This window comes from Eschrichtius robustus, chromosome 3 (genome assembly GCF_028021215.1).
Source record: "Eschrichtius robustus isolate mEscRob2 chromosome 3, mEscRob2.pri, whole genome shotgun sequence".
Taxonomy (NCBI): Eukaryota; Metazoa; Chordata; class Mammalia; order Artiodactyla; family Eschrichtiidae; genus Eschrichtius; species Eschrichtius robustus.
Window position 1 is genome coordinate 36,675,899 of NC_090826.1, and position 24,593 is coordinate 36,700,491.

Sequence of the window (24,593 nt, forward strand, 5' to 3'; positions counted from 1 at the left end):
CAGCCAGCACAGCCATGGGCCGGGAGCTGGCGGGGCCTCCACCAACCCCCGGTGGCACTCGGACATCTCGTCAGTAACCCTGACGGGAACAGCTGGAGATGACAGATCAATGGTTCAATACTCTCAACAGCATGTCACTGATGTGACAGCAAATGTTATTCTAATCAAGCCATAATCATAGTCAAATTACACGGCTACGTTCTCATGAGGGGAGGGAGAGGAAGGCAGCAGGAAGGGGTCAGAGGTCAGGAATTAAAGGTCACTCAACCTACCTCCAGCACTTGCTGCAGGCTTGGCTGACCATCCACCATGGCTTGAATAATCCCGGTGAGCTGAAAGAAAAGAGAAATAGCCGATGGGTGGGAAAACCAGGGCGCAGGGACTCAAAGCTGGACTGGATCCTTTCCTTTCTGTTTTTCTCCTTCTACCGTAAAAGACTCTGACCTGCACAGCTGTAGGCTCCGAACCTGACAGAAGCCTTGGGAATCAAGTTTCCCCACAAGTTCCTGCCCCGAGATGGGGCAACACATCCATATACGGACCACGGAGTGGGTCTCAGACCTGTTTCAGCTTTCATTTTGCAGAAAATTTGATTTTATGTGTCTTTTGAATTCAATAGGCTCAATAACTCCCCCGGAATTACAGTGAATTCACCTCCAAGCTTCTCAGAAGTTCCTGCAGAACTTGGGGAATGCTCACACGGGACCAGCACACTTGGTTCCAAGTCCACCCCTTCTCTGAGCGCCGGTGTCCAGCACTTCCCCCTCTGAAACCAGCAATGGGCCGGAGGAGCCCCCCAGGCATCCACCCTTCACCCCGCATACCTGGGCACTCAATACCGGCTAGCCAAGCAGGAAACAGGCACCTTTAGCAGACAAAAAAGCCTACGAACCTAGTCTAGAGAATTTCTGACTCAAGGGCCTCCGCTCCACCCAGGTCAGGCCTAGGTTCAAACCAGCTTGTTGCTTTGTTTTGTTTTGAAGTGGAAAATATCCCTCAAGCGCAGACTAGATAGGCTGCCTGGAAGGCTTGCGGCAGGAGGCCCCCTGCACAGACGTGGGCCCAGCTGGAAATCACGGTGGCCAACATGCCCCCAGCCACTTCCAGACAGAGTAGCATCTCAGGCCTGCTTGGAAACTTTTTTTTTTTTTTAAGTGCGGGGGGGTGGGGATTAAACTCCAATTAAACTATAATTACATTTAATGAATACCAAATACCCAACTCACAGAAACCGCTGGCTCTAAGAGGGAAGGTTATTTTCTCATAGCGACTTACATGGAATGGTAATACACACCTTTTAGGGAAGAAATTTTCATTTTAAGAACGCTGAGTTCCTCTAGGTGGGTTTCTGTAGTTCATCAAGTCATTATTAGGTGGTATTTTAAGGAAGTGTAAGGACACAGCCACTCTATTTTATATTCCAGAAACTGTTTTTATATTAATCTGTATTTTAATTGGGTAACAGCTGCTGCCTACAGACTTCCCATGGTCTAAAAGGAAAATAAATTAGAAAGATTAACTACACTGTTGTTTCGCGAGGCTTTAACCCACAGCATGCCCACCCGGCTGGCACCTCCACACCCTTTCCTTGCTTGGGAGACCAAAGAACTGCCCAGCAGAGGGAGGGCCTGAGCCAAAGAGAAGAAAAGGTGGTCGGTCCCCTGACGGCTGGGGGTGGGGATGGGGAAGAGCCCAGGGTCTGCAGCTTTCATCTTGGAGTGCTAAGACTCCTCCTTTTATTTAGTCAACATCTACTCCTGGAGAGGCTGGGCCCCATTCTGGGAAGCGGGGATCCAGCAGTGAAGAAACGCGTGGAAACCCTGTCCTTGTGGAATCTGCGTTCTTCTTGGCAGCCCCGTCCTGGCCCAGTCCAGCCAGCACCCAGAGCCTGTCGGCCTTCCCGACCCACACACTGAGCAGGAAGAGCCCTGTGTTTTGTCTCATGCAGGGGCCGGAGTCCAGAGTAGGCCTGTTGCCAACTCCAGGTCCAATAGCCAGATAACTGGCTGGCACCCATGCACCCACCACTGCCCTTTCTCGCCCAGCTTCTCTCCTGCTCAGTTCTCCCAGGGCCGAGTCACATCCCCAAGCCTGGAGCTGGGGCTTTGGGTCAGGACTATCCTGGAAAAGAGGGCCCACAGCCATTCTTCTTGGAAAGCCCCAGGGTCTGTGTACAGTCTCATGTCCAGTCTGAGTTTCCTGGGGCAAGGTTAGGTCTACTCCTTCTCTTGGCTCCCACCAAGGGTCACTCAGATGAACACTGAAGGGCTTCCAGAAAGTCTCGCTTACACAGGAAACCAATGGCACCCTTGCCAAGAACCCTCCCTCCATGGAGATGGGACTTAGGTCAGCACTTGTGTACAAGGTGCACAAGCACCTTCCCTGGGCCCCAGGAAAAGCACTACACTGAAAAGAAAAACCGGGGCACTGCTCTGCATGGTCTCTCACCACAGACTAGGCCCACCTCTTCCCACCCTGGAGTGTGGTGAGGGTGGGAGCCTCCCGGATCCTGGGGCTCTCTCACACTCCTCTCCAGGGCTCAGCAATCCCAGAATCATCAGCCTGGGAGGAGCCTGGTGAGCTCAGCTCCCTCCCTCTCCATGCTTCCCAGACCGCCATGTCCAGCAGGACATGGCTTACGGCTTACAGCTGAAGGACTTGAACTCAACCCCCAGAGATACAGGGGCTGGAGATCCTTTCAGGGGCAGGCCTCACTCCCCTGCATTAATGCCTCCAACAACGGACCACATCTTATCAGCTCTGCCAAGGCACTGGATGAAGAGGGGGTGAAATCTTAAAAGTCAGTCCCTGTACCTGATACTGACAACCTGTAAGACTTGTACCACAAACTGTGAGGAAGAGAGACAATATAATAAAATAAATACTGGGAAGTTATACCTTACGCCTAACCTAAATCTTCCATGCTGCTGTTTAAGCCCATTCCCACTTGGGTTAATATATGTCTGTAAAAAGCTTTCACGGCCTCACAATGAAAGGTACTAGAGCAAAGCCAAGTATTTATTAAGCTGAGAACCAGGGCTCACAGGCTAAACAGAGCTCAGAGACCTTAACCACTTAAAGCAGGAGAGGTGAGAGGAAGAATTAATGTGTGCTCTGTGGCTCCTTTCACTGAGGGATTACAGATTAACTCCCGCTTCTCCAGACTCAGAAACCACAAGGCGAGGGGCTTTTGACCCTGACTGATAACATGGCTGGTTACTGAGATCCCCTCCCGCACAAGGGCTTTGTCCAGGAACGAGCTGGCTTCCTCATAAAGACTGGCAACTACACGAAGCAGCCCAGGACACTCGGTGCCAATAGCATGTCAGCATCCAGTGCTTTCTCCCTTCACAGTTTATCTCCAGCACAATCGTATTCTGACACCAAGACAGTTTGTTGATTACATAAGCACTTGTCTCTGGTGTGCAATCTGATAATCAGACCCACTCTTTCTCCTCAGACAAAGAGACCAATAAATCTCACCCTTTATAAGTACAGGTGCAAGACAAAGCCCTTTACTGGCAGTTAGCAAAATGGGTATTTTTCCTAGTTTTTTTTTTTTTCACAATGACAACAACAACAAAAAAGATTGCACATGGTCAGCCCAGCTGCTAGAGACAGAGATCTGATGAGTTGGAGCAGATTCTAGAGGTGGTAGGGAAAGGAAAGAAACACATCCCATCCTATCTCTGTCAGAACCATGTCTCCAGACCAACTATCAACTGGAACTAAGAAAGGACCTCAAGAAAGCTAACAACATGTTCATTACACAGAGCAGTAAGAGTGTCTACATGTGGGCTGCAGACTCACTCAAGGCAGAATCCCTCTTCCTGCTGCCCAGCACTGAGCCTGTCTCTCTCCCAACACAAGCATGTGCTTGTGCGTGTACACACACGGTCAGGGTTCTTAAAACACTTCTTGTGCAAGAGAGAAAATCCTACCAGAGGAGCTGCTTAGGAAAATCTGGAGGTTTTTGTTCCTCACACTTACTAATGAAAGATTCCTTCTGGCCATAATGACCTCCCTCCCGACCCGCAAAGGCAACTACCACCAGATTGGATGAGGTCTGAGAATGACAGCCCCGTCCCGTGTCCATGCCTCTCTTTGCATTACAATCCATCTAGTATGAAGGTGGGGCAATATTTAGATGATCTGAGGTTTTACAAAGAAGACTTTACTTACTCAAAAGAGCAAGTCAGCAGTACAGCTACTCTGAGGGGAGGCAAGGTGTGGTTGAAAAACTCCTTGACAATATTCATTCAAGGAACATGTATTTTTACTTGATGCCAGGCCCTAAAGATGGGACCGAGATGGATCAGATCTAGTTTCTGCCCTCAAGAAACTCACAATCTAGTGGGGAGATGGATAAATGACTGCAGTATAATGTATCTGATTGGTGCTACGCTGGGGTGAGCACAGCCCAGCCTGGGCTCAAGGAAGGCTTCCCAGAGAAGGTGACCCTGAGCAGGGTGCTGGAGGACAAGTAGGAGGGTGGGCGCAACAGAGAGGCAGAAAGACCATCGCGTGCAGAGGCAGACCGAGGGAAGTGAAGGGGAGACGAAGCAGGGAGATCTGAGGCTGGATGCAAAGGCAGGGACCAGGCCAGGGAGAGTTCTGAGCTCTGGAAGCCTGAGACAAAATGGCAGAATCCATACCTACAGCACAGCCACAGCCTCACTTCAGAGCAGGCTTCGTAATGAGGATCCCACACCACCAAGCCTACTACCCTCCAAATTATGTATGTGTGTCCTCGGGTGAAACTTTCTACAAAAAGGAAACATCTTTCATCAAAGTCTCACAATCGGGACTTCCCTGGTGGCGCAATGGTTAAGAATCCGCCTGCCAATGCAGGAGACACAGGTTCGAGCCCTGGTCCGGGAACATCTCACATGCCGCAGAGCAACTAAGCCCGTGCGCCACAACTACTGAGCCTACACTCTAGAGCCCGCGAGCCACAACTACTGAGCCCATGTGCCACAACTACTGAAGCCTGCACACCTAGAGCCCGTGCTCTGCAACAAGAGAAGCCACCGCAACGCCCCGCTTGCTGCAACTAAAGAAAGCCCGCACACAGCAACAAAGACCCAATGCAGCCAAAAATAAATAAATAAATAAATAAATTAGTTAATTAATTAAAAAAAAAAAAAGAAGTCTCACAATCCCTCCTCCCCTTCCCCAAAGAGAAGCAGCAGCAGCCCTGCTCTGAAAAAAAACCCTTTTCCCAATATTCTCAATCATCCATTCCTGCCCAGGGCTGAGTTCCAGCAGCGCTCTGTTCCATTCCTAAACAAGTAGCAACTTCCCCAAATTTAGGCCTGCCTGTCTATGCCAGGCAGCGAGCTGGAACTGGAGCCCCCAAGGGGGAGGCCACAGAGGAGGAGGAAGAAAAGGATAAGAGGACATTACACTTTCAGGCCAGTGGAGGGCTCAGGTATCTGGCTGGTTTAAGGAAAGTCTTCCCTTCCCTTCCCATAAGGAAGGGGATCTTCATCATCATTAACATGATGATTTTTTTCAAAAGGGGCAAACAGGACAGATTAGCACCCCCTAGTGGTATAGGTAATTCCCAGGGGAAAGAGGGGGAAAAACAGTTGACCCCAGAGGAAGCAAGAGCCTCAACATCATTGGTTGGAACAACAAAAGGCTTGAGAGACTAGATACCTTGGCAGATGGATGCCTACAACAAAAGGCCCACCTGGGTCACTGGCATCCAGCCCTGGAGAGACCCTTAAGACTCATATTTGGGCTAAGTCAGTCTCAGAGCTCACTGAGCACCCCCAGCAGTGCAGGCAGGCCCTTCCCCAGCCCCTTCCACACCAAAGGGATTGTTTTGGGATTACTCAAGAACTTCTTTCCTCCTGTTTCGTTCATATGGAGAAAGTAGGTCTCTAAATGAAGGCACAAAGTCTCTAATGTACTCTCACCCCAAATGCTTAAGATTCCAAAGACACTCATGTTTTCCCATCACCTCTACCACACACACTTGACCGGTGATTCCACCACACAGCCTGTGGCTACCACAGAGTAAATAACACGATGCACCACAGGGAAAAGCAGCCATAGAAGGCCTCTCCATACAGTCCTGGGAGTCAAACTCTTCAGGGGCACCTCCTCTCTGCCGATGGCTCTTTGAGTCTCCAGCAAGCATCAAGATCTCAGTTAGTCCCAGTTTCACAATCTGTGAAATGGGGCCATACTGACCTGTTGGCAAGGTGGCCGGGTACAGAACCAGCCTAGGATAAGGATAAGGACATTTCAGCCTCAGCCAGGCTGTCCTCATACCCCACTTGGACTGCTCTTGTCTTTCCTCAGTGATAGCGCTGTGCTTCCCACAAATTCAGCCAATGCTTCACACAGGACCACTTTGCTCAAGCACAGAAAAACATCACCAGAAAGCTAAGAAAGCCTGAACATAACCTCTGCTTCCAAGAAGCTGAAATCTTCACCTCTTGCCAAGGGCCCTAAGGGAAATGGAGCTGAAAAGAAGCTGAACCCCAGAGGCACCATCCTGCTCCTAAACTCCAAGTGCCTGGTCACCAAGAAGGGGAGGGATGACAAGGAAAGGAAGATGTTGGGGAAGCTGGGACAGATTGTGCCACTGCTCTCCCTGGGTCCCCTAATGACCACACTGGTCCAAGGGGAGTGGCAGGCTTTGTAAAAAGCTGACTGGGTCCAATGCACACCTGCCTTAACCACCGAAAAGACCTAAGCTTTCCCTAAGCAGCCCGTATAGAGCACCAGTGATCCCCAAGCTCCCGTCCCAGCAACCCCTGCTGCCCAGCCAGGGCCCTTACCTCTGTACAGAAGGGAGTAAGCTGTGGATGGACTACGGGCTGGACATACATGTGAAAGGTAGACTCAATCTCCATGGTCCGGCCATTTAGCTTCAGGATGGGGAACTCGATGATTTCCTGGAACGGCAAAGGCACAGAAAAGGAGGAATGAGTTTTTTTTAACTAACCATTTCAAATAACTCAGAATCAAGAATGGGGGAGTGTTTTGGACTCATTAGCTCCTGCCAGGCCAAACCCAAGACTGAGTGAGATGGTGCCAGCTCAGTTATAATCCTAACCCTCCCGCTGGTAACATCCTCACAGGTTCCAGGGACTCGACACATATACCATTCCCACTGTCTCTGGAAAGGGGAGGGAAGACAGTGGGAACATCTGCCCTGATTTCCCCAACTGGTTCTCTAGCAGAGGCTTGCTCACTCGAGCTCCTAACAGTAGGACCCCCTTCGTCTTGCCCAGGTCCCTGCGCTGGAATGGGCCTGGGTCTCCAGTCACATAAATAACCAGCCATCAGACTAATGCACAGACTTCCATATATGAAGTTTAAACAGAGCCGATGAGTTTCATTAGTTTTTACAAAAGGAAAAAAAAAAAGATAAATAATAAATAAAGCCAAAGGGGCCAAAGGGGATACTGAAGAGAAGGAGAAAACTGAATAAGAGTAATAAGAGTTAGTGCCCTCCCACCTTTCTTTCAGGCAGTACGCCCACCCCTTAGCTTCTCCCCCTGCCCCCCCCCCAACCCAATCACTTAGCCAGCCCTTCCCAGTCCACTGGAACGTAATGGAAGAGAAGGAGGAGGAGTGACAATTTGTTTGGTGTCTCTAAGATTAATTTGTCTCCGTTATTTAATAGAGATGCACAGCACCAAGGTCCTGGTGTGCAAACAGGCTTGCAGCACGCCGGCCGTGCAGCCTGCCTCATACATCGCTGCTGGGAAGGGAGGAACACGCCAGAGGGGGGAGAGGGCCGGAGAGAGCACGCACATGCTGGAGAGAAGAGGGAAAGCCAGGAGAGAGAATAAAAAAAATGAGTGCTTTTTAATATTCAAAAACAGTTTGCAAAATTTAATCAAAGCAGAGGAAAAGCTAACATTTTTACCACTTTGACATTTTTATTAGCGCTTTCATAAATTTTTAAAACATGAATGGAATTAGTTTACAACACAAAAAAAACTGCCCTGAAAACATCTGGAAGAGACAAATAGGAAATAATAAAAATAAATAAATAAAAACAAAATCCTCCGAGTAAAATTAGCATGTGAAAAAGGCCTCCACTGCAGAGAGAGGAGGGGGGCTTTGCCCACTTAGTGGCCACCACAGTCAGCCCCAGTGGCATCCGTACCCCAGGTCCCCTGTTCTGGTGCGGACCTTTCCAGTATCACTAAAATCAAGGCAAATTGCTTCTCTGCAGGGACAGCCCGAAGAAGCAACACAGAAGCCGTTGACATCCGACTGCACTCAGGAAATGGAAGAGTGGGGAGAAAGAAGGAGAAACAGCCCACCTCCCTGATATTCCACGGCAGCCTGACGTCTCCCCACCAGACATACCTGCTCTGTTGGCCTCATTTTTAAAGCATCTTTATCCAACACATCACAGCAGGACTGAAGAACAAATCAAGGCAGCCAGATTTCATGACTGAGAAATTCAAAGGTTCTGGTTGACTGGTCTCCCCGGAGTGCCCCCAAAGATGGGGAAGCTGACAGGAGCCCCCAGAGATAGGAAGGGCGGAAAGACTGCAAGACTGAGGCAGAAGGGAACAGAGAGGAAGCCCAGGCTGCTACTTAAACTAGGTGATGCTTCTCCTCCCACCGCACTAGGAAGTAGGCCAGAGAGGAGAGTTTGGCTCTGAAAAAAAGAACTGAGGCACACACACACAAAATACACACTGGTTCCCCAATGTGTATTTTGAAATCAGATACCCAAGATTTCCAAGTGCTAACTCTGAGGTGGGGCTCATCTGAGTCAGGCTCATTTCTGATATACCCTTCCTCTACCGCTAAGTAGGAGAAACACTTCCCCAACAGAAAGACCTCCGTAGCCTGGTGAGTTTGGCTGCCCTGGCGTCTAAGGAAACAAATACAGCCAGCTCCTCACTAACAATGTTAGCTGGGCCCGCAATGAAATTTAACCTGTGACACAACTGTACTTTTCATTTAAACTTTCATTTGGAGAGAAGCAGTGTTTGGAGACCCGCAGTTTGTCCTGCTAATAAAGACAAGTGTTGGGACCTTTAAGGATGCCATTCATCTCTGGCTTTTATTAAATTCAATTTTCTTAAGTCCATGATACATTATGAAATTAGGAGTTGACATTCCTCTGGAAACAAAAATATCTATCAAACATAAATAGAAAAAAAACCCTCTATTACCAAGAATTTATGGCTTAAAGTTGATCTCTTTCCACTTTTTTACAAGCACATGGTTTTAGAGATCTGAAATGTTATTATAGATCTAGAATTTTATTAGTATTTATTGTAAAATAGTAAGCGCTTCAGCTCCCACTCTGACCAGCACCAAGTCAGCATCCCCAACAGATACTCTTAAAACTTGGCCTTTGGGTTTCCCTGCTGCAGCTCAATCTTTCCTGCTGCTGGCTTCCTCACCCCTGGGGAAATGGAGCCAACCTAAGAGCTCACACTAAGTATGACCCTCCCAGAGAGGGGGAACAAGCCAGCCTCGGCTCCATGTGAAGAGGAGTGACCCCTGAAATGCCTGGGGGCCAGAACACAGCAAATTGGACCTGTCCTGAACACCTCTCCAATGTTACATGCCCATCAGCCAAGCCTTCCCTCCAAGACCAAGAACAGGGCCAATCTCAGAACATGACTTTGCAGGGGCCCTTCCTCAGCACCACCATCAGCTGTTGTAACGATGACCTTACACACTGGCATATTTTGAGCCACTGAGGATGGAAAAGAGGAACTTTTGATAGATGACCCTTTGGGGAGTCAGAAGAGTAAGGACCTCACTTAGATACTTCTAACCTTCCCATATTGCCCAGACAAGGCCAGAGCCTCAAAACACTGGCCCCAACAGCCCATTCATAGGAGAGGAGCCCCAATCTGTACCAGTTGACAAAACTCTGCAGCCAATACACCTTGGGTATGCCAAACACTTCAACAGTTTTCAGCTGATAATGAATCAGGGCAGGAACCCCAAAGCTCTAAGCTGATCACATTAATTCCACCCAAGAGCTTGTGCAGATGTGCCCTAAGTGCCAGCTTCTAGGGACAGGTGCTCGGATCATGAAACTGTTATTTCTGCCCTTCCTCCTTTGCCCTCCATCTATTTCCTCATTCCCCTGGGAAGTTTTTTTAAAGGAACATTTGAGTGTCTGCTTGTGTAAAGGTAGCACCATGAGGGAAAGAAGGACTGGTTTGTATTTACCAGCCCTCTTTCCCAACCCTAATAATAATTTCTCAATTCCTTACTTTTGTATGACATTTGCATTCAATTAAACTACCTGAGCATCTACTCTGTGTAGGACACTGGACAGGTGTTGGAGTGGGATTCCGAGATAAGATGTAGTCTGCTTTGGAGAAGTACACGAACTAGAGGGCAGAAAAGATACGTGAACAAGTGCTGAACAATGCACTATGATAAATATCTTAGTGGAACAACATACCCAGTGTTATTCTTTTTATTACAGTGTGCTTTCAAATGTATTTTCTTATTTTACCCTTTTTAATCCAGGAAGATAAGTCATATCGTCATCACCATCAGGTCATAAACCAATACTATTAAGCACCTACTATCTACCAGGCAGGAGCTGGGTGTGGACACAGAGGCAAATACAATGAGATGTGGCTCCTCTGTCTGAGGTGCTCAGAGTCTGGGCAAGGGGTAGAGAGGAGTTGGCCCCAAGACCCTCGGAGACACACACAAAATGGAATCATTTCATTCTTTCCATTTATTGTTAACTATGTGGCAGACACTCTGCTAAACGCTCAATAGGAATGACTGCACTGAATCTACCTAACAACTCACGAGATGGGAATCACTATTATCCCTATTTTACAGAACAACTAAGGCCCAAAAAGCAGTTGTCACTTGCTCAAGGTTACACTGCTAGTAAGGGACAGAGTTGGGACTCCAAATAGGGAAAATGAGACTTAAAGAGAGTAGGACTAACAGCTTTCAAAATCTGAAGGGTCAAGAAAGATCTGATTCTTTTAGTCTGAAAGGCTGTCTTTAAGGAGCTCAGACTCCTATCTCCCAGGAAGAAAGGCTGTTCTCGCGTTACAAGAGCGATGAATGTGGACCATCCTGGCAGAAAGTCCTGCAGGATTGCTACTGAAAAGCCTCCACTATGGCTGCAGGGACACAGATGACGCTGAGCTCTGGGCTCAGAGAGGGCAGAACTGTGAGCCTTCAGTCTGCATCTCTAGCACCCAGACCTCATTCTCTGCTTTTGGTGAGTAAACACACGAAGGGGCTGATAAATAAATAGCAAGACAGAAGCCAAGTGCATGGCTCTAACAGAAAATTCTCTGTTTTCCCAGAGTTCTCCACAGGACCAGAGAGGTGAAGTGATGGTTGGTGGTAGAGCCAGGATTCAAATGCAGATATACATCGCTCCAAAGTATTGATATTTTCTACTTTCTGCCTCTCATCTCTAAGTGGTCTCCCATCCTCCCTCAACTGCTACAAACCACCAACATCCCAGTTTTCTGTTTGCCTGGGACCACAGTTTCCTGGAGCAGGAATTTGCTAAAATTGGGATAGCTTGGTCACCGTACACCATCCACCGCTACCTGCACTACTAGGTTGTCCAAGGGTAGAGCACCATAACCACAAAAGGCTGGTCTGCTGATGGTTGATGGGAAGTGGCCACAACTTGATAACTAAGCACAAAAGCCTTGGAACTTGGATTTTTCAAAGTATCCATGGTTCTAAACCTATTGTATCTGCTGTCTCAATCAATAAAATGCTAGCTGCAAATTTGTTTTGAAAGGGAAGGGAAGACAGAGAGATTAAAAGGAAGCACCAAGCAAATATCCTTTTACCTTTTTAAGTGAGTAGAAGTTTCAGTTGGAGCAGAGATTTCAGATGCAGCTACTTTCTAAAATTGCTCAAGTAGGAACCCCAGTGATTCTCTTGATAAACTGAGGACAAAACTGCAACAGCATTTCAAATGAAATTTCACACACACGATCAGCAGACTACAAGAAATAAATGTGTAGGTCGCTTTCGGTGTATTCAGACTCCCTTAAGCTAAAGTGTCTGCAGTGATAAGATTATATTCGAAGATACAACAACAACAACAAAAGGATTTTAAGCAGAAGGGACTTGGGTTAGGCATTTCTTGACAATGGGCCAGAGGGTTTAACAGTGTAGCATTCTTACAGACCTTTTCTCCAAAGCACAGATTCTTCTTTGCCTGAGCCGATGTTTCTACGGTCCTGTCTAAAATGGGCAGATCATTCTTCATGGCTCCCCTCTCTCAGCCTAGGAACTGACATTCCCTCAATTTAGAGACAGTAACAACTAATCTATCCCTTCTCTACATCCACTGACTCTTAGTCCAAAAACTGTGCACCCCTGCAGAGAAAGGTTTGATAAAATCCAAAAGCAACATTATCACACGGCAAGGCAGAAAAAGCAGTACCTGGTGAAAACATGGGTTTTATCCAGACAATGATTTTTGGATAAAAGTTCCATGCAAAGGCAGGCCCTTTCTCCAAGGGATCAAAGAGGCTCTTGGCCACAGGGAAGAGGGGAAGTTGAGAGGGAGAAGTGAGGGCTGCACTGGGCAACGGAGGGAACATGGTTTGCTTAACAGTTTCTCCTTTGGAAAAAAAAAAAAAAAAAGACATTTTATGCACAAGGAGCTTATTTCTTAAACAAACACTCGTGGTTTTGATTTACACCACAGCCTGCTCCTAAATAATTTATGGCGGGTTAAATTTATTGCCGAGCCCTGGCTGGCTGCAAATTCGAATTGCCAAATAATTAGATTTTTAGGGCAAAGCTTATAAATTACCCGTCGATTTGTCCGGACTTGTTTGTCAGTTGCTTTGTGCTTCGGGTCATCTTTGGCATTTGGCTGTTTGGGTTTTAATTGCTGATTTACACTTTGACAGATGAGAGCTGATGCTCGAAGTTTCAGGACAAGGAAGGGTAAAAAATTGTAGCTTTAAAAGGCTGATTTTTCACCTACGTGTCCGTCTTCACCCATTCCCATAGACCCCAGAGCAATTAAAATGTAGAAAAGAGGCTGAAAATAGACACTGCTGTTCTTTACGGGGCGGGGGGGCGGGGGGGGGTGGGGTGCAGAGTGAATTATAATTTACTTTTACTGAAATCTGAATTTTAAAAAAATATATAATACCAATAAATGAAGGAGACCAAAAGTCTTAGAAACTGCATCCTCACCCAGGGGTGTACAAGCCTGCGTCTACCTCTACACGCACATGACTCTGAATCAGCCTCAGTTCAAACACTTCTAGATACTCAACTGTAAATAACTTCTGATATTAGTGGCCTCTGTGAAGTTGACCCTTCAGGGCAGCAAACAACCAAATGATTTCTTTGTAGCTATCTGTTTACATACATTTGTCATGGAATTTATTTAAACAAATCTCAGGTTCTGTGCAGGAGAGGTCCCCCAGAGGCAGCGCTATAGAAGGGCAGGGAAGTGGAGGGTGCGAAGTCCAACTTACCATCCCAGTGGAAGGAAAAAATCTCTTTGGATAGTGTTGCGTTCCCATCTACATGCTGATAGAGGGCCTGCAGGCTCCCTTTATGCTCCCCAGAGAAGCAGGGCCTGCCTCCCAGCCACCTGCTGTATCCCAAAAGCTCACCATGAGGCCACGAGTCAAAATAATACTAGTAGTAATTCTACTAACAAGAGCTGATACATATAGCTATTACATGCCAGGCACTGTTCTAAGCTCTTACATTTTATCATCCCAATAGTCCTATAAGATTTATACTATTATTAATCCCATTTTGCCAATAAGGCAACTGAGCATAAAGAGTACAAGTAACTTGCTCAAGGCGAGTCATACTGCTAGTAGGTGGTAGAGACCAGACTCAGATCCAGAGGGTCCAGTCCAGTGGTTAGGAGTCCATTGCTTCTCATTAGAACAGCCTCTACCTGAGTTCCCCCTCACTTTGGAGGTTGAGAGTCCACATTCTGGGACCAGGGCACATGCAACCAAAGCCTGTTCAGTTAATCACTCAATAGGGTGGGGAAAGTTATGTAACATGCTCAGGATCACAAGATGAATCAGAGGCTTGGTTGGACAAAGACCATTTTTCCAATCAGTGCAAATACCGCACTGAAGATCCACTAGCCGGGGGTGAAGAGGTGGGGGTGAGTAACAGGTGATCAAGACAGACCAGGCCCACTCAGGCAGACAGCGCGTTCTGGTCAGGCAACCGGGAGAGAAGCCCAGAGAGGCTGGCTGGGCTTTAGGAAGGCTTGCTCAGTAGTCCCCATCCACAGCCCCAGGGGCTGCTGGTCTCTTCACAGAAGACTGAATCCCCCTGGGATGCTTCATAGATTCCCTGCTCTGTGTACCTGACGGCTAGAAGCCAGGACAGGGAAACAACTGTGCTGCCATGACGGCAGATTTTCAAAATCACTGACCAGTAAGCGAGCAACAAAGACTGACATCTTGCCCACACTGCCTGAACACTTCTCTCTCACACTGGCTCATCGGAACCCACATCTCTGTAAGAAAGGCAGGTATCACTGCCCGATTTTATACATGAGAAAGCTAAGGTGGTCAGTGGTTTAAAGCATGGTCCCTTACGGGCAGCATCCCATCTCCTGGGAACTTATGAGGAATGCAGATTCCTGGCCTCCACCCCAGACTTTCTGAATCAGAAACCCTGAGGGTGGGCACAGCAGTGTGTTTTAAAAGGCTTCCAGCTGATACTGATACTTGCTGAAGCTTGAGAACCACTGGTCTAGAGTAGAGCAGTGCTTCTCAGACTTCAAATTACCTGAAGATCTTGTCAAATTACAGATTCCATTTAGCGCTGGACTAGGGCCTGATATTCTGCGTTTCTAACAAGCTCCCAGGGATGCATCCCTGGGGATGCTGTTGGTTCTTGGACCACACTTTGAATAGCAAAGGTGTAATCTAGAACATCTGTGTGACTAGTGCCTTATCACAGAGATACTGACGAGTGAGAATCAGAGCACAAGGTTCTCAGCTCTTCTCTCAGAACAAACCCTTGCTTGGCCCACTTTCAAGCCCCTTGAGTGAGCCCTTTAGATCTGCCAACCACTCCCGGCTCCTGCCATCAGACATTTCATTCTCCTGGCCGCCAAGATCCAGGGGAGGAAAAGCTGGCATCTCACATCCCAGAACTTTGTAGAGCAAGTTGACACATCTCTGTTAGGAAGCCAGCAAGAGGTCTTCCTGCCATGGCAATGCCTGCTCCCCTTAAGAATGCGGTCAAGACCCAGGGCATCAGCTACCCAACAGAGCACTCGTCATACTATTCTCTCCAAAAAAAAACCTTCCTTCTGTACAAATGAACCAAAAAGCAGGATTGGATACCTAGGTCTCCTAGGAAGACCTCTCATTACAGACATAAGCCAGGAGCTATTTTTCTGCCCCTGGTCCTGAGAAAGGCCTAACAATGGCCACGGATGCAGAGCGGGATCACAGCAATTCCTACGATATCCTGAGGCCCCAAGCTGGAGATGCCTCACCACACTCCACACCATCGCCATGAACTTCCTTTAAGGCCTTCCCCTAGCACTGTCCCTCTAGTCATGTTACCTCTCTAGTGAAAGCAGACCTTATCAAAATGGCATGTTTCCTCCCACTCATCAGTCCCAGCCTCCTCCATCCCCAACTAACTACCAATCCCTTTCAGCTGAGCAGTTGGCCTTTCATTCACATCTGCGAGTGCTGGGGGTGGGGTGGGGGTGGACAGTGAAAAATACAGAGTCCCTGGACTCCATTTCAGACATCGCAATCTCAAACCATGGCCCTCAGTATGTATCACACTTGTGGAGAGCAAGATTCCAAGCTTTTCAGCCAGTTATCGTCCTATCTACCCAACCATCACCACCTACCTCCCAAAGGCCAGTGGCCAAACAGTTCATCAAACAGACCCTAGAAGAGTAACGGCCTACATCACCACTAAGGAGCTGACCTATGTCAGGTGTACCCGACATGGACCTTCAGCGCAGAGCACTTCACTTACGACAACTATAGGTTTCGCTCTCCACTGCTTACCAAATCTCTTAGCACCACTGACTACCAGAGCCCACGAGTACCCAAAAAAGCTATGAGCTACTTAAGAGCACAGTTCTCAAGCTTGTTTCTTTCCCAGCACATCTAAGGGCTACAACACGTAACTCCTCTCCATTCCCACCATCACCACCTTAGTCCAACCCAGTAACCCACTTTCAAGTAATGCCTCCTAACCAGTTTCCCTCTGCCCATGTTTAACCCCTTGAACACTTTTCCCTCCATTCCCATGAACTCTGGCTTATGATATCTATTTCCGTTTCCTCTCTTCCACTCAACAATACATTCACACTTCCTTTTCTGGGTCACCAATCTTGCCCCCAACCTTACCGTGGACTCTGCACTTCCTCTCCTTTCAGCAACATGGGCATCTTCCAGTGAGAGCCTCTGCCAGCATTTAGCCTTCAGACGAGCCCTTGGCTGGAAGGGCCTCCCCAACACTAGACCATAGCACTGGAACAGAAGTGGAGCCCATACAACAGATGTTTGCTACCACAGACCAACATCTCCCACTGGCCAGCTACAGGCAGGGGCAGGGCCTAAACAGCAGCCCGTTCCAAGGCACCTTCACTTCAGCTTAGGAGCTTCCCTGATGTTTGACTCCCCCTCCGGAGTCTACCTCCCTCCTTTCTGATTCTCCCAGCACCTAATCGGGCTTTGCCTGTGGTAGCACTCAACACACACAAACCTTCTCTGCCTGTCCTAGCCTGCTCACTCTTCTGCTGCAGACCTGCCAGCCTGGGGGGCTAGTGTCAATCTGGGAACACTCTTGTTTCAGGCTTTTAGGCAATGACTCAGCTTTCACAGCTAGGGCTCAAACCTCATCACATAAACGCATGACTGTGGGGGCTTTTTAAGGATTGTGAACACCCAGGATAAGGGAATAAAAAATAATCATTCCAATGGCATCTTAATCAAAATGATGCAGGATCCTTTTTCCCAACAAGACACAGAGATGGAGGAAGCATCTCCTAACACCAGTTTCCTCATGTCAGACAACTGATTTCAGTCTACAAAGTAAGAAATGTAATCAACAGAGGGGAGAGGAAAAACAAAACAGGATGGGGGCAGAAGTGAAGCCCACGGACCAACCCTAAACTCTCCTCTTGATTGCACTCCCCCTCCTCCCTTCCCGACCTAACTGGTTTTCTTTCTGTGGCTGTGTTACCTGTTGCTGCTGCTCCGAGGGAGAGCTCGTCCCCACCTCCCACCCCCTCTGGTCACCTCCACTGTAGCAAATCTCTTCTCATCCAGGCTCTCCTGCCTCTTCATTAATCCTTCCCTCCTTCCTTCTGTTTCTCAGTGTTAGTCAGCAGGCCGTTTATCTGTTTGAAGGGTATAAACCTCCCTGATCTACGGAAGGAGGTCTTCCCAAGGGATGCCTAGCAGATCCAGATCCAAACTGCCAGTACTTGGCGGGTGGAGCGGTTGTCATATCATTCCCTAGCCCTTGCCTCTCCCTGGAGACCTCGAAGCCCAGCCCAGTGCTACCTTCAGGGGCAGCTCCCTGACAATGCCTCAGGGCCTCAGCTCACATATTTCTATCTTGATCCTCACCCTTTGGGCCCACACGTTACTGGCTAAAATTCTCTTAAACCTCTTGTAGCCTCTGTACTCCCACTTGCAGCATCCCAATAAGATGTTCTACTTGAACGTGAGAAATACCATATCACCGATATAGACAATTCTACTAGCTAAACAGTGAAATAATTTGCTGGGTTCTGAGAATTCCCCGGTGGTCCAGGGGTTAGGATTTGGCGCTTTCACTGCTGTGGGCCCGGGTTCGATCCCTGGTCTGGGAACTAAGATCCTGCAAGACGCTCGGCATGGCAAAAAAAAAAAAAATTGCCGGGTTCAAAGTCTTCATTCTCCCTCTTCCTCATTTTCAACGTTCGCGCACAAACAAGCTTGCAATGCAGGTCAGGTTTTTCAGACTTCATTCAGTTGGTCCTGGCTTATTCTGTGAGTGCCTTCTTTCATTCCTGCTGCAGCAGTTCTGAGAGCCCTCCAGCCCACTTGGCCCTCTCGGCCTCCTGACCTTCCCTTAACATGAAGCTGTGCAACCCCTCCCCCACCAGTGAACAGGGCTGACCAGTCCCCTCCTCTATGCGCCCACTGTACTGAGTACTCACCCAGGCCACGGTACTTATCACGCTGCTTCACAGCAGTTACGTGGCTGTCTACCCTCCTCGACTACGAGCTCCTTGAGGGTAGGGATCATTTCTTGTCTTTATGCCCCAGCATCTAACATAGAGCTTGAAGTTGTTATCCAAAGAGTAAGAGGAGGCCTTTTCGTTGCCTGTAAGGTGGCTACCATGAAGTCCTCCCCATTCCTTTACTGACCTGGTTGGTTTTGTCATGTCCAACAAAAACCTTAAAAGGCAGCTCAGTGTCACTGTTAGTTTTAACAGTCCCTAATTTCATTCACCCTTTATCAATGGCCCTATTCTTTAGAGCTCTTCCCCACCACCAACCTTAGCTCCGTGTCTAACCAAATCTGCATTCCAACAGCTGTCTCAGCCCTGGAGAGGCCACGGGACAATAAGAGGCTGGGGGAAATGTCTTCTGATTTGCACTAAATTACGTGGTGACTTTGTTACCAGTGACCCAGTGCTCCCCAAGGAAAGTTCCTTGGTCCCACCCCAAGGCAACTCCATAGCCTAACTACACACTATGGCAGCTTAAAGGTGTAAACCCTGGGGAAGGGAGAGAAGCAGACTGAATAGAGCAAATAAACCCACTTCAATCGTACCCCTGCTGTGCCAAACACACGCGGCAGCACCACCATGCACGAGTGCTCCGCTCCCCGAGATGTATATTTTACTTTTACATTGCTGTGTCTGCTCCAAATAAAGAAAGGCCGTTCGGCTTTCACACGAAGTTACAACAGGGTCAAGTTCCGGACACGGCAAATGGGGCAAATGCTTGTCCCACTCAGGGAGCACTAGTGGGGAGCCACAGTGAGAGCCAGGGGAGGCCCATCCCTACGAGGGACCACCAGGAAACTGCAGCCTGTGGAGGGGGGCTCAGGAAGGGGTGGGGGAGGCACCACATTTATAGAAGCAGCAACAAAAAGGACAAAAGGGCCTAGTGGGCTGCCCCATGCCCACCCATCACTGGCCACCACTAGAGGAATTCACTTACAGTGACCCTGAAAGAAGAGATGTGTTAAAGCAGAGATAAGAAAGGCAATAATTGGTCTGATGGGCAGGGGAAAAATTATTCCAGGAGTCGAGAGCCTATGCAAGAACACTTACGGCTCACACAGTCATCATAACTCAGCCCCCTCAAGCATTTTGTGCTCTGCTTATGGTGTTAACTTTAATGTCTTAACATATAACACCATCCACACTAACACAAAATACTACACACGCCAGATGAGGCTGAGTTATAGTTGCTGTGAGAAGCATAACTTTGAATTTCCTGATTTTGGTGCATTTAATCTCAACCATAATGTTACATTAACGTCGGTTTTGCATTTCATTTCCCAGTTTAGAAGAATAGCGTCAGCGCCTTTGCCTGTCTGTACAGAAAAAGGGGCGGGGCTGACTGGGGCCACAGGCACACAGACCACCACCCAACAACTGGGTCCTCCGCTAAAAAGCCTGACCCGACCCCTCCCCCTTGGAGGAACCTGGACCAGGACAAGTGAATGGGGAGGGAAGGGTGAGTTCTTTCTCTAGGGAATGGCCTTTCCATCCAATTGCAAAGTACAGGAACCAAGAGCAGAGGGCAAGAAGCCAAATATGGAGCAAGAGCAATGTGTGTGTATCAGGTGGGGGGAGAGTAGGGGGTAGGGGGCTCCTGCCTCTCAGCCTTGAAGGGAGGAGAAGGGAATCAATATAGTGTGATTTGTAGGGATCTTAACCAATTTCCTGTGAAGTTTTCCAAAATGTCTCTCTCACAAAAGACTAATAATGAGGAGCCAGCTTCAAGTCATACTGAAATCCTCCAAATGCCTCTCTTCTATTTTATCCCTTCTCCTGTCACCATCAACCCTCCCCCCACCCTGCCCTCCCAAAATAACCCGGCATCTGGACAATTTTCTATAAAAAAGAAACGCCTTTACTCATAGTTCTAACTCAAAATGCAGATGGAGTCTCTTCGAGGTTTCCTTAAAAAAAAAAAAAAAAGCCCCTGTGGACAAAGACCAAACACTAGAAAATCTCAACCCCAAAGGTCATTTTTCTCCAAAGTTGTGGGCACTTAAATACAGATGAGAAGGAAAACAGTCACTGGGGCTGCTGCAGAGCAGTGAGAAAAAGGCTGTACCTCGGAGCCTGATGGAGTCTGATGGACGAACTCAGGGAGGGAGGGGAGGCGGCAGCCAGGACATGTGCTCCCAGACAGGAGCGCCGGGCCGCCCCTCCCTGGCCATCTGGACAGCTGAGGTTACTTCCTCCTCCCCGCATGCTGTGGCCTACACCTCATTTTCCTCACTTACATTTGCTTTGGTCTTTTCTGAACACTGAGGTGGTGAGAGAACTTGCCCCCAGGTTAAAGCTGCACAATTAAAGTTCCCACCAAAGCTTTCAGGCTGCTCCCTGGGCTTCGGGGTCACAGCCACCAGCGTTCGATGCACATCCACACCAAAATGAGCAACATGAACTCCTGCTGGCGAGGACAAAGCAGCCACGATTCTCCGAACCGGATAAAAACCTACTTCCATATCAAGAAACAATTCCTAAAGCAAGAAAGGAACTGTATTCCTCACATTTTGAGTCTCTAAAACATTTTAATCCACCTAAGTTAACATTTAAGTGAAAAAATATTTTCAAATGAAAAACAGTCTCATATTCAACCAATACCTATCATGTTAATCTGAATCAAAATGTATAAAACAAAATGAGTGCAAATACCAGAAAGGTGAAAGCCTGTTACTGGCAAAGCAACCACTCCAGTTTCAGTGAGCTGAACAGAGTACAAAAATAAACAGCAAAAATTATGACAAATGGGAAATACCAGATGTCTTACCATGTTTACAACCAATATTGTTACTCAAGTACAACAAAGCTTGCACCTGTCAGTATGCACGGTGGCATTCCTTTTGGACAGTCCCAACAAGCTGACTCAGGGATTTCTGAATACCAGACACAGATGAGAGAAATGAACCCTATGCCGAGCCTCCAGAGAGGCCCTGGCCCAAAACTTGCTCCTGCCTCCTATGCAACTGAGGGGTATGACACACTCCCAAAAGAATCAGAAGTGCGCTGTGTTCAAGTGTTCAACTCTTGGGAGCCAGGCAGCAGGGGAGCCGGGGTGGTTCTGATTCACAGTCCAAGCACATCCCCAGGAGGCACACAGACCTTGTCCACAAAGTATCTCTGTCAGGTGGACAGCCATCAAGAGGTTCTGAGAGAGTTAGGTAGGGCTGATCTAACCTGCACACCATATTCTAGTCCTTTTACTGTCTCTTCTAGAAGTTCATTCTCATCCCAAATCTCAATCTTTCCTGCTTCCACTTATATTCTTTTTTTGTCCTTATTAAAATGAAGAGCAAGTTATCATCATACTCCTTTGAACAACTCCTTCCAAGTCTGGACAAGAAATCAGTCACTAAAACCATATTCAATTTCTCTTCTTTCTAAGTCTTATTTTTGTGCCTCTAATAATTTTTGTTCCTCCTTTTTTATTTTTTATTGGAGTAAAATTGCTTTACAATGTTGTGTTAGTTTCTGCTGTACAATGAAGTGAATCAGCTATATGTATACCTATATCCCCTCCCTCTTGGACCTCCCTCCCCCCCTTCCCCCCCAATCTAAGTCATCACAGAGCACCAAGCTGAGCTCCCTAATTTTTGTTCCTCTTATCCTGAGCTTTTCCAATTTCTCCACTGCCCTTGTTGACCAAAAGATCTAAACAATACAGAGGCTATGATGAGAACCTGACCTATGAGGACCTCAGTGGAAGGACACTATCCTATCTGGGACCGACAACTTCTCCAATCCATCCTCCAACCTTTCTCTGAATCCTTTCAGGACCCTGCTACATGCAAACTTTAGGGAAGGTTTTTTTTTAAAAGAAAGTGGGGTTGGGGGGGGAGCTTTAAGCTGCCAATAACAATAAGTCTCAAGTCACTTCTAAGCTGCCCATCCCTTTCCTGAGAGTGGTCCAGGGGGTAGTTCAACAACAGAGCTGTCTGGCCCCAAACTCACCTTCTTACCTGTTGATCACAGCATTGTAAAGGCTTAATGAAGTAGAGATGCATTACATTTATCACTTGCCCTAGATCCACTCAAATCCATCACTATGTCACAGCAAGGAGTTAGATTGATCTGACAGGATTTGCTCTTCTTCACAAACCCATGTAAGTTATTACTCAGTACCCTATGCTCTTCTAGCTGTTTGCTGATTGATTATCTGACGATCAGGTCAAGTATCTTCTTTGGAATCACAGTAAACTAACGGGTCTATAATTTCCAAGATCATTCGTATTTGCCTTTTAAAGATAAGCAAGACAGCAAATGCTTCTTCCTGAGTTCTCTAAAGTAACAGCTAATGCTTTGCTAATAATGAACCAGGACAGCCAATTCCTTAAGTGCCCTTGGAATCACATCATCAGGGTTCATTGATTCTGGAGATAATCTTTAATCAGGCTCAGACCCTGGTAAAAAGCAGGAAGCCCAACCTCAGTCTAGGTCTAAAAGGCCCTGGTGCCTAAGTCTGGGAAGGAAGTTGGTGATACAAGTGATTTAAATCTGTACTGCATTATATCTTCAGCATTGCAATAGATAAATAAAAAGAACAAAAAATTAAAAGAACAATGCCCTTGAAAGAAAGATGAAAGGTGATACTAACAGACCAAACTGAGACATGAATCGAGTTTCACCTTCAGTAACATTGGCAGGACCCTCTGTAGGACAAGAGAACAGAGCTACATAATTATCTCAGCTTATAAGCTAACTGAAAAGTTCAGAAACAAATATACCTAGGCATGTGCCAGGAAGCAGAAAGCAGGAAATGTCATCAAGAAGGTGTCAAGCAATCATGAGGCTTCAGAAGAGGGATGAATCCTATGCAGTAGCAACGTGTTAGGTTTTAGACTCAAGTCCTACTAAGGCTTACTCAGCAACTGAAATCATCAGCAAGGGAAATAATATGGCATATTGGGGTATGGCTCCCTGATTCTCAACCCAAGAGAATCTACATAACCAAAACTCCCACCCACCACCCAGGTACACCCACCACAGAATCTCCAGTAGTTTGGGGAGGTGGAGAAGACGACCCTACAGCACAGGTAGGAGCAAGAGGCTGAGAAAGAAAGTGTGGCTCAGGCTGCCCCCAAGCCGTCTTCCCTTTCATGCGAAGTTCCTTCTCCTAGGAAGCTCTCCTCATCCAGCGCCTGTCTTCCCAAGCCTCAGCAGGCCTGATTCCAATCCTCCCCCAAAGGCAGACCACTACTTTGAGAATAGGAAACAAACAGGAAAGGAGAAAGGGAAAGGTAGAAGGGTTGTGGTATCTGCTTTATGGAAAATAATCTACTCTCCTAAAGACAGAACCCCTCCCTGGAAAAAAAACCAACCATGAGAAATGAACCCAGTTTACCTCTGAATGGACCTCCCTGTCTCCCAAGTGCCTGCTGCTACAATCCTCTTCTCCTCCTCTTACTACTGAAAGCTACTCCCAGACACACATGTCTACAAACCCCCAAATTACCCACCTGATAATCCAGCCCTACAGGGAAGAGTTCCAGTCCTAGAGTCAGGCATACCCAAGGCCCCCACACTACAATGCACTGCCACATCGGCCCCCAATCAGGCCCCCAAAGCAAACACCAAGCAATCCAATATCACCTAGCACACGTGTCTCTCTGCTGCTAATCCAAGCTTCTTAGCAGCACTACCTCAAAAGGTAAAAGATCTCCGAACACAGTTGGTAACTAAGAAAAAAATGCAAGCAAAGAAATTTTCCTTTCCAACAGACCAGCAATGGTTGTTCAGGTTATCTAATGCTGCATAACAAATCATCCCAAAACTTAGTGGCTTAAAACATCAATAATCATTTATTATCTCCCACAGCTTTGATGAGCCAGGAATTCAGGAGTGGCTCGGCTGGTCAGTCTGGCTCGGGGTCTCTCCTGAGGTTGAAGTCTGATGTCCACTGGGGCTGTAGTTATCTGAAGGCTTGACTGGGGGTAGCAGAGTCACCTCCAAGACAGTGCCAAGAAACATGACCAGCAAGTTGGTACTGGCTTTTAGCTAAGAGCCTCAGTTCCGGTACACACGTGCCTCTCGCCAGAGCTGCTTGAGTGTCCTCAAAGCATGGTGGCTGGCTTCTTCCATAGCAACTGATCCAAAAGGGCAAGTTGGACTGTGACGCTTTTTATGACTTAGCCTCAGAAGTCACGCAATGTCTCTTCCACTCTACTCTGTTGGTTATACAGCGCTAGCTCTCATTCATTGTAGGAGGGGGGAACTACCAAAGGTGGGAATATCAGGACGTAAGGATCGTTGGGGGCCATTCTGGAGGCTAACACAGTATTCCTTAAAAGAACATGCAGCAGTAGCAGGAGAAGGCAGGAGGGAAGGGAAAGGAGAGAGGAAGGATGGGACAGATGGAAACATTTTGATTCCCAAAGGCTGA

At 47.6% G+C, this 24,593-nt stretch overlaps 1 protein-coding gene across 8 annotated transcripts in view; it reads right to left on the reverse strand.

The window, feature by feature from the left end:
• The window catches only part of ERI3 (ERI1 exoribonuclease family member 3), a 128,301-nt gene that overhangs the window by 88,604 nt on the left and 15,104 nt on the right, over nucleotides 1–24,593 (reverse strand). For all 8 annotated transcript variants that reach the window (XM_068539745.1, XM_068539742.1, XM_068539746.1 and 5 more), the window contains 2 exons: nucleotides 6,795–6,911; nucleotides 273–332 (listed from right to left, as the gene is read on the reverse strand). In XM_068539745.1, the coding sequence (XP_068395846.1) occupies nucleotides 273–332; nucleotides 6,795–6,869 (135 nt within the window). In that variant the 5' untranslated portion in view covers nucleotides 6,870–6,911. The remainder of the gene's footprint in view (nucleotides 1–272; nucleotides 333–6,794; nucleotides 6,912–24,593) is intronic.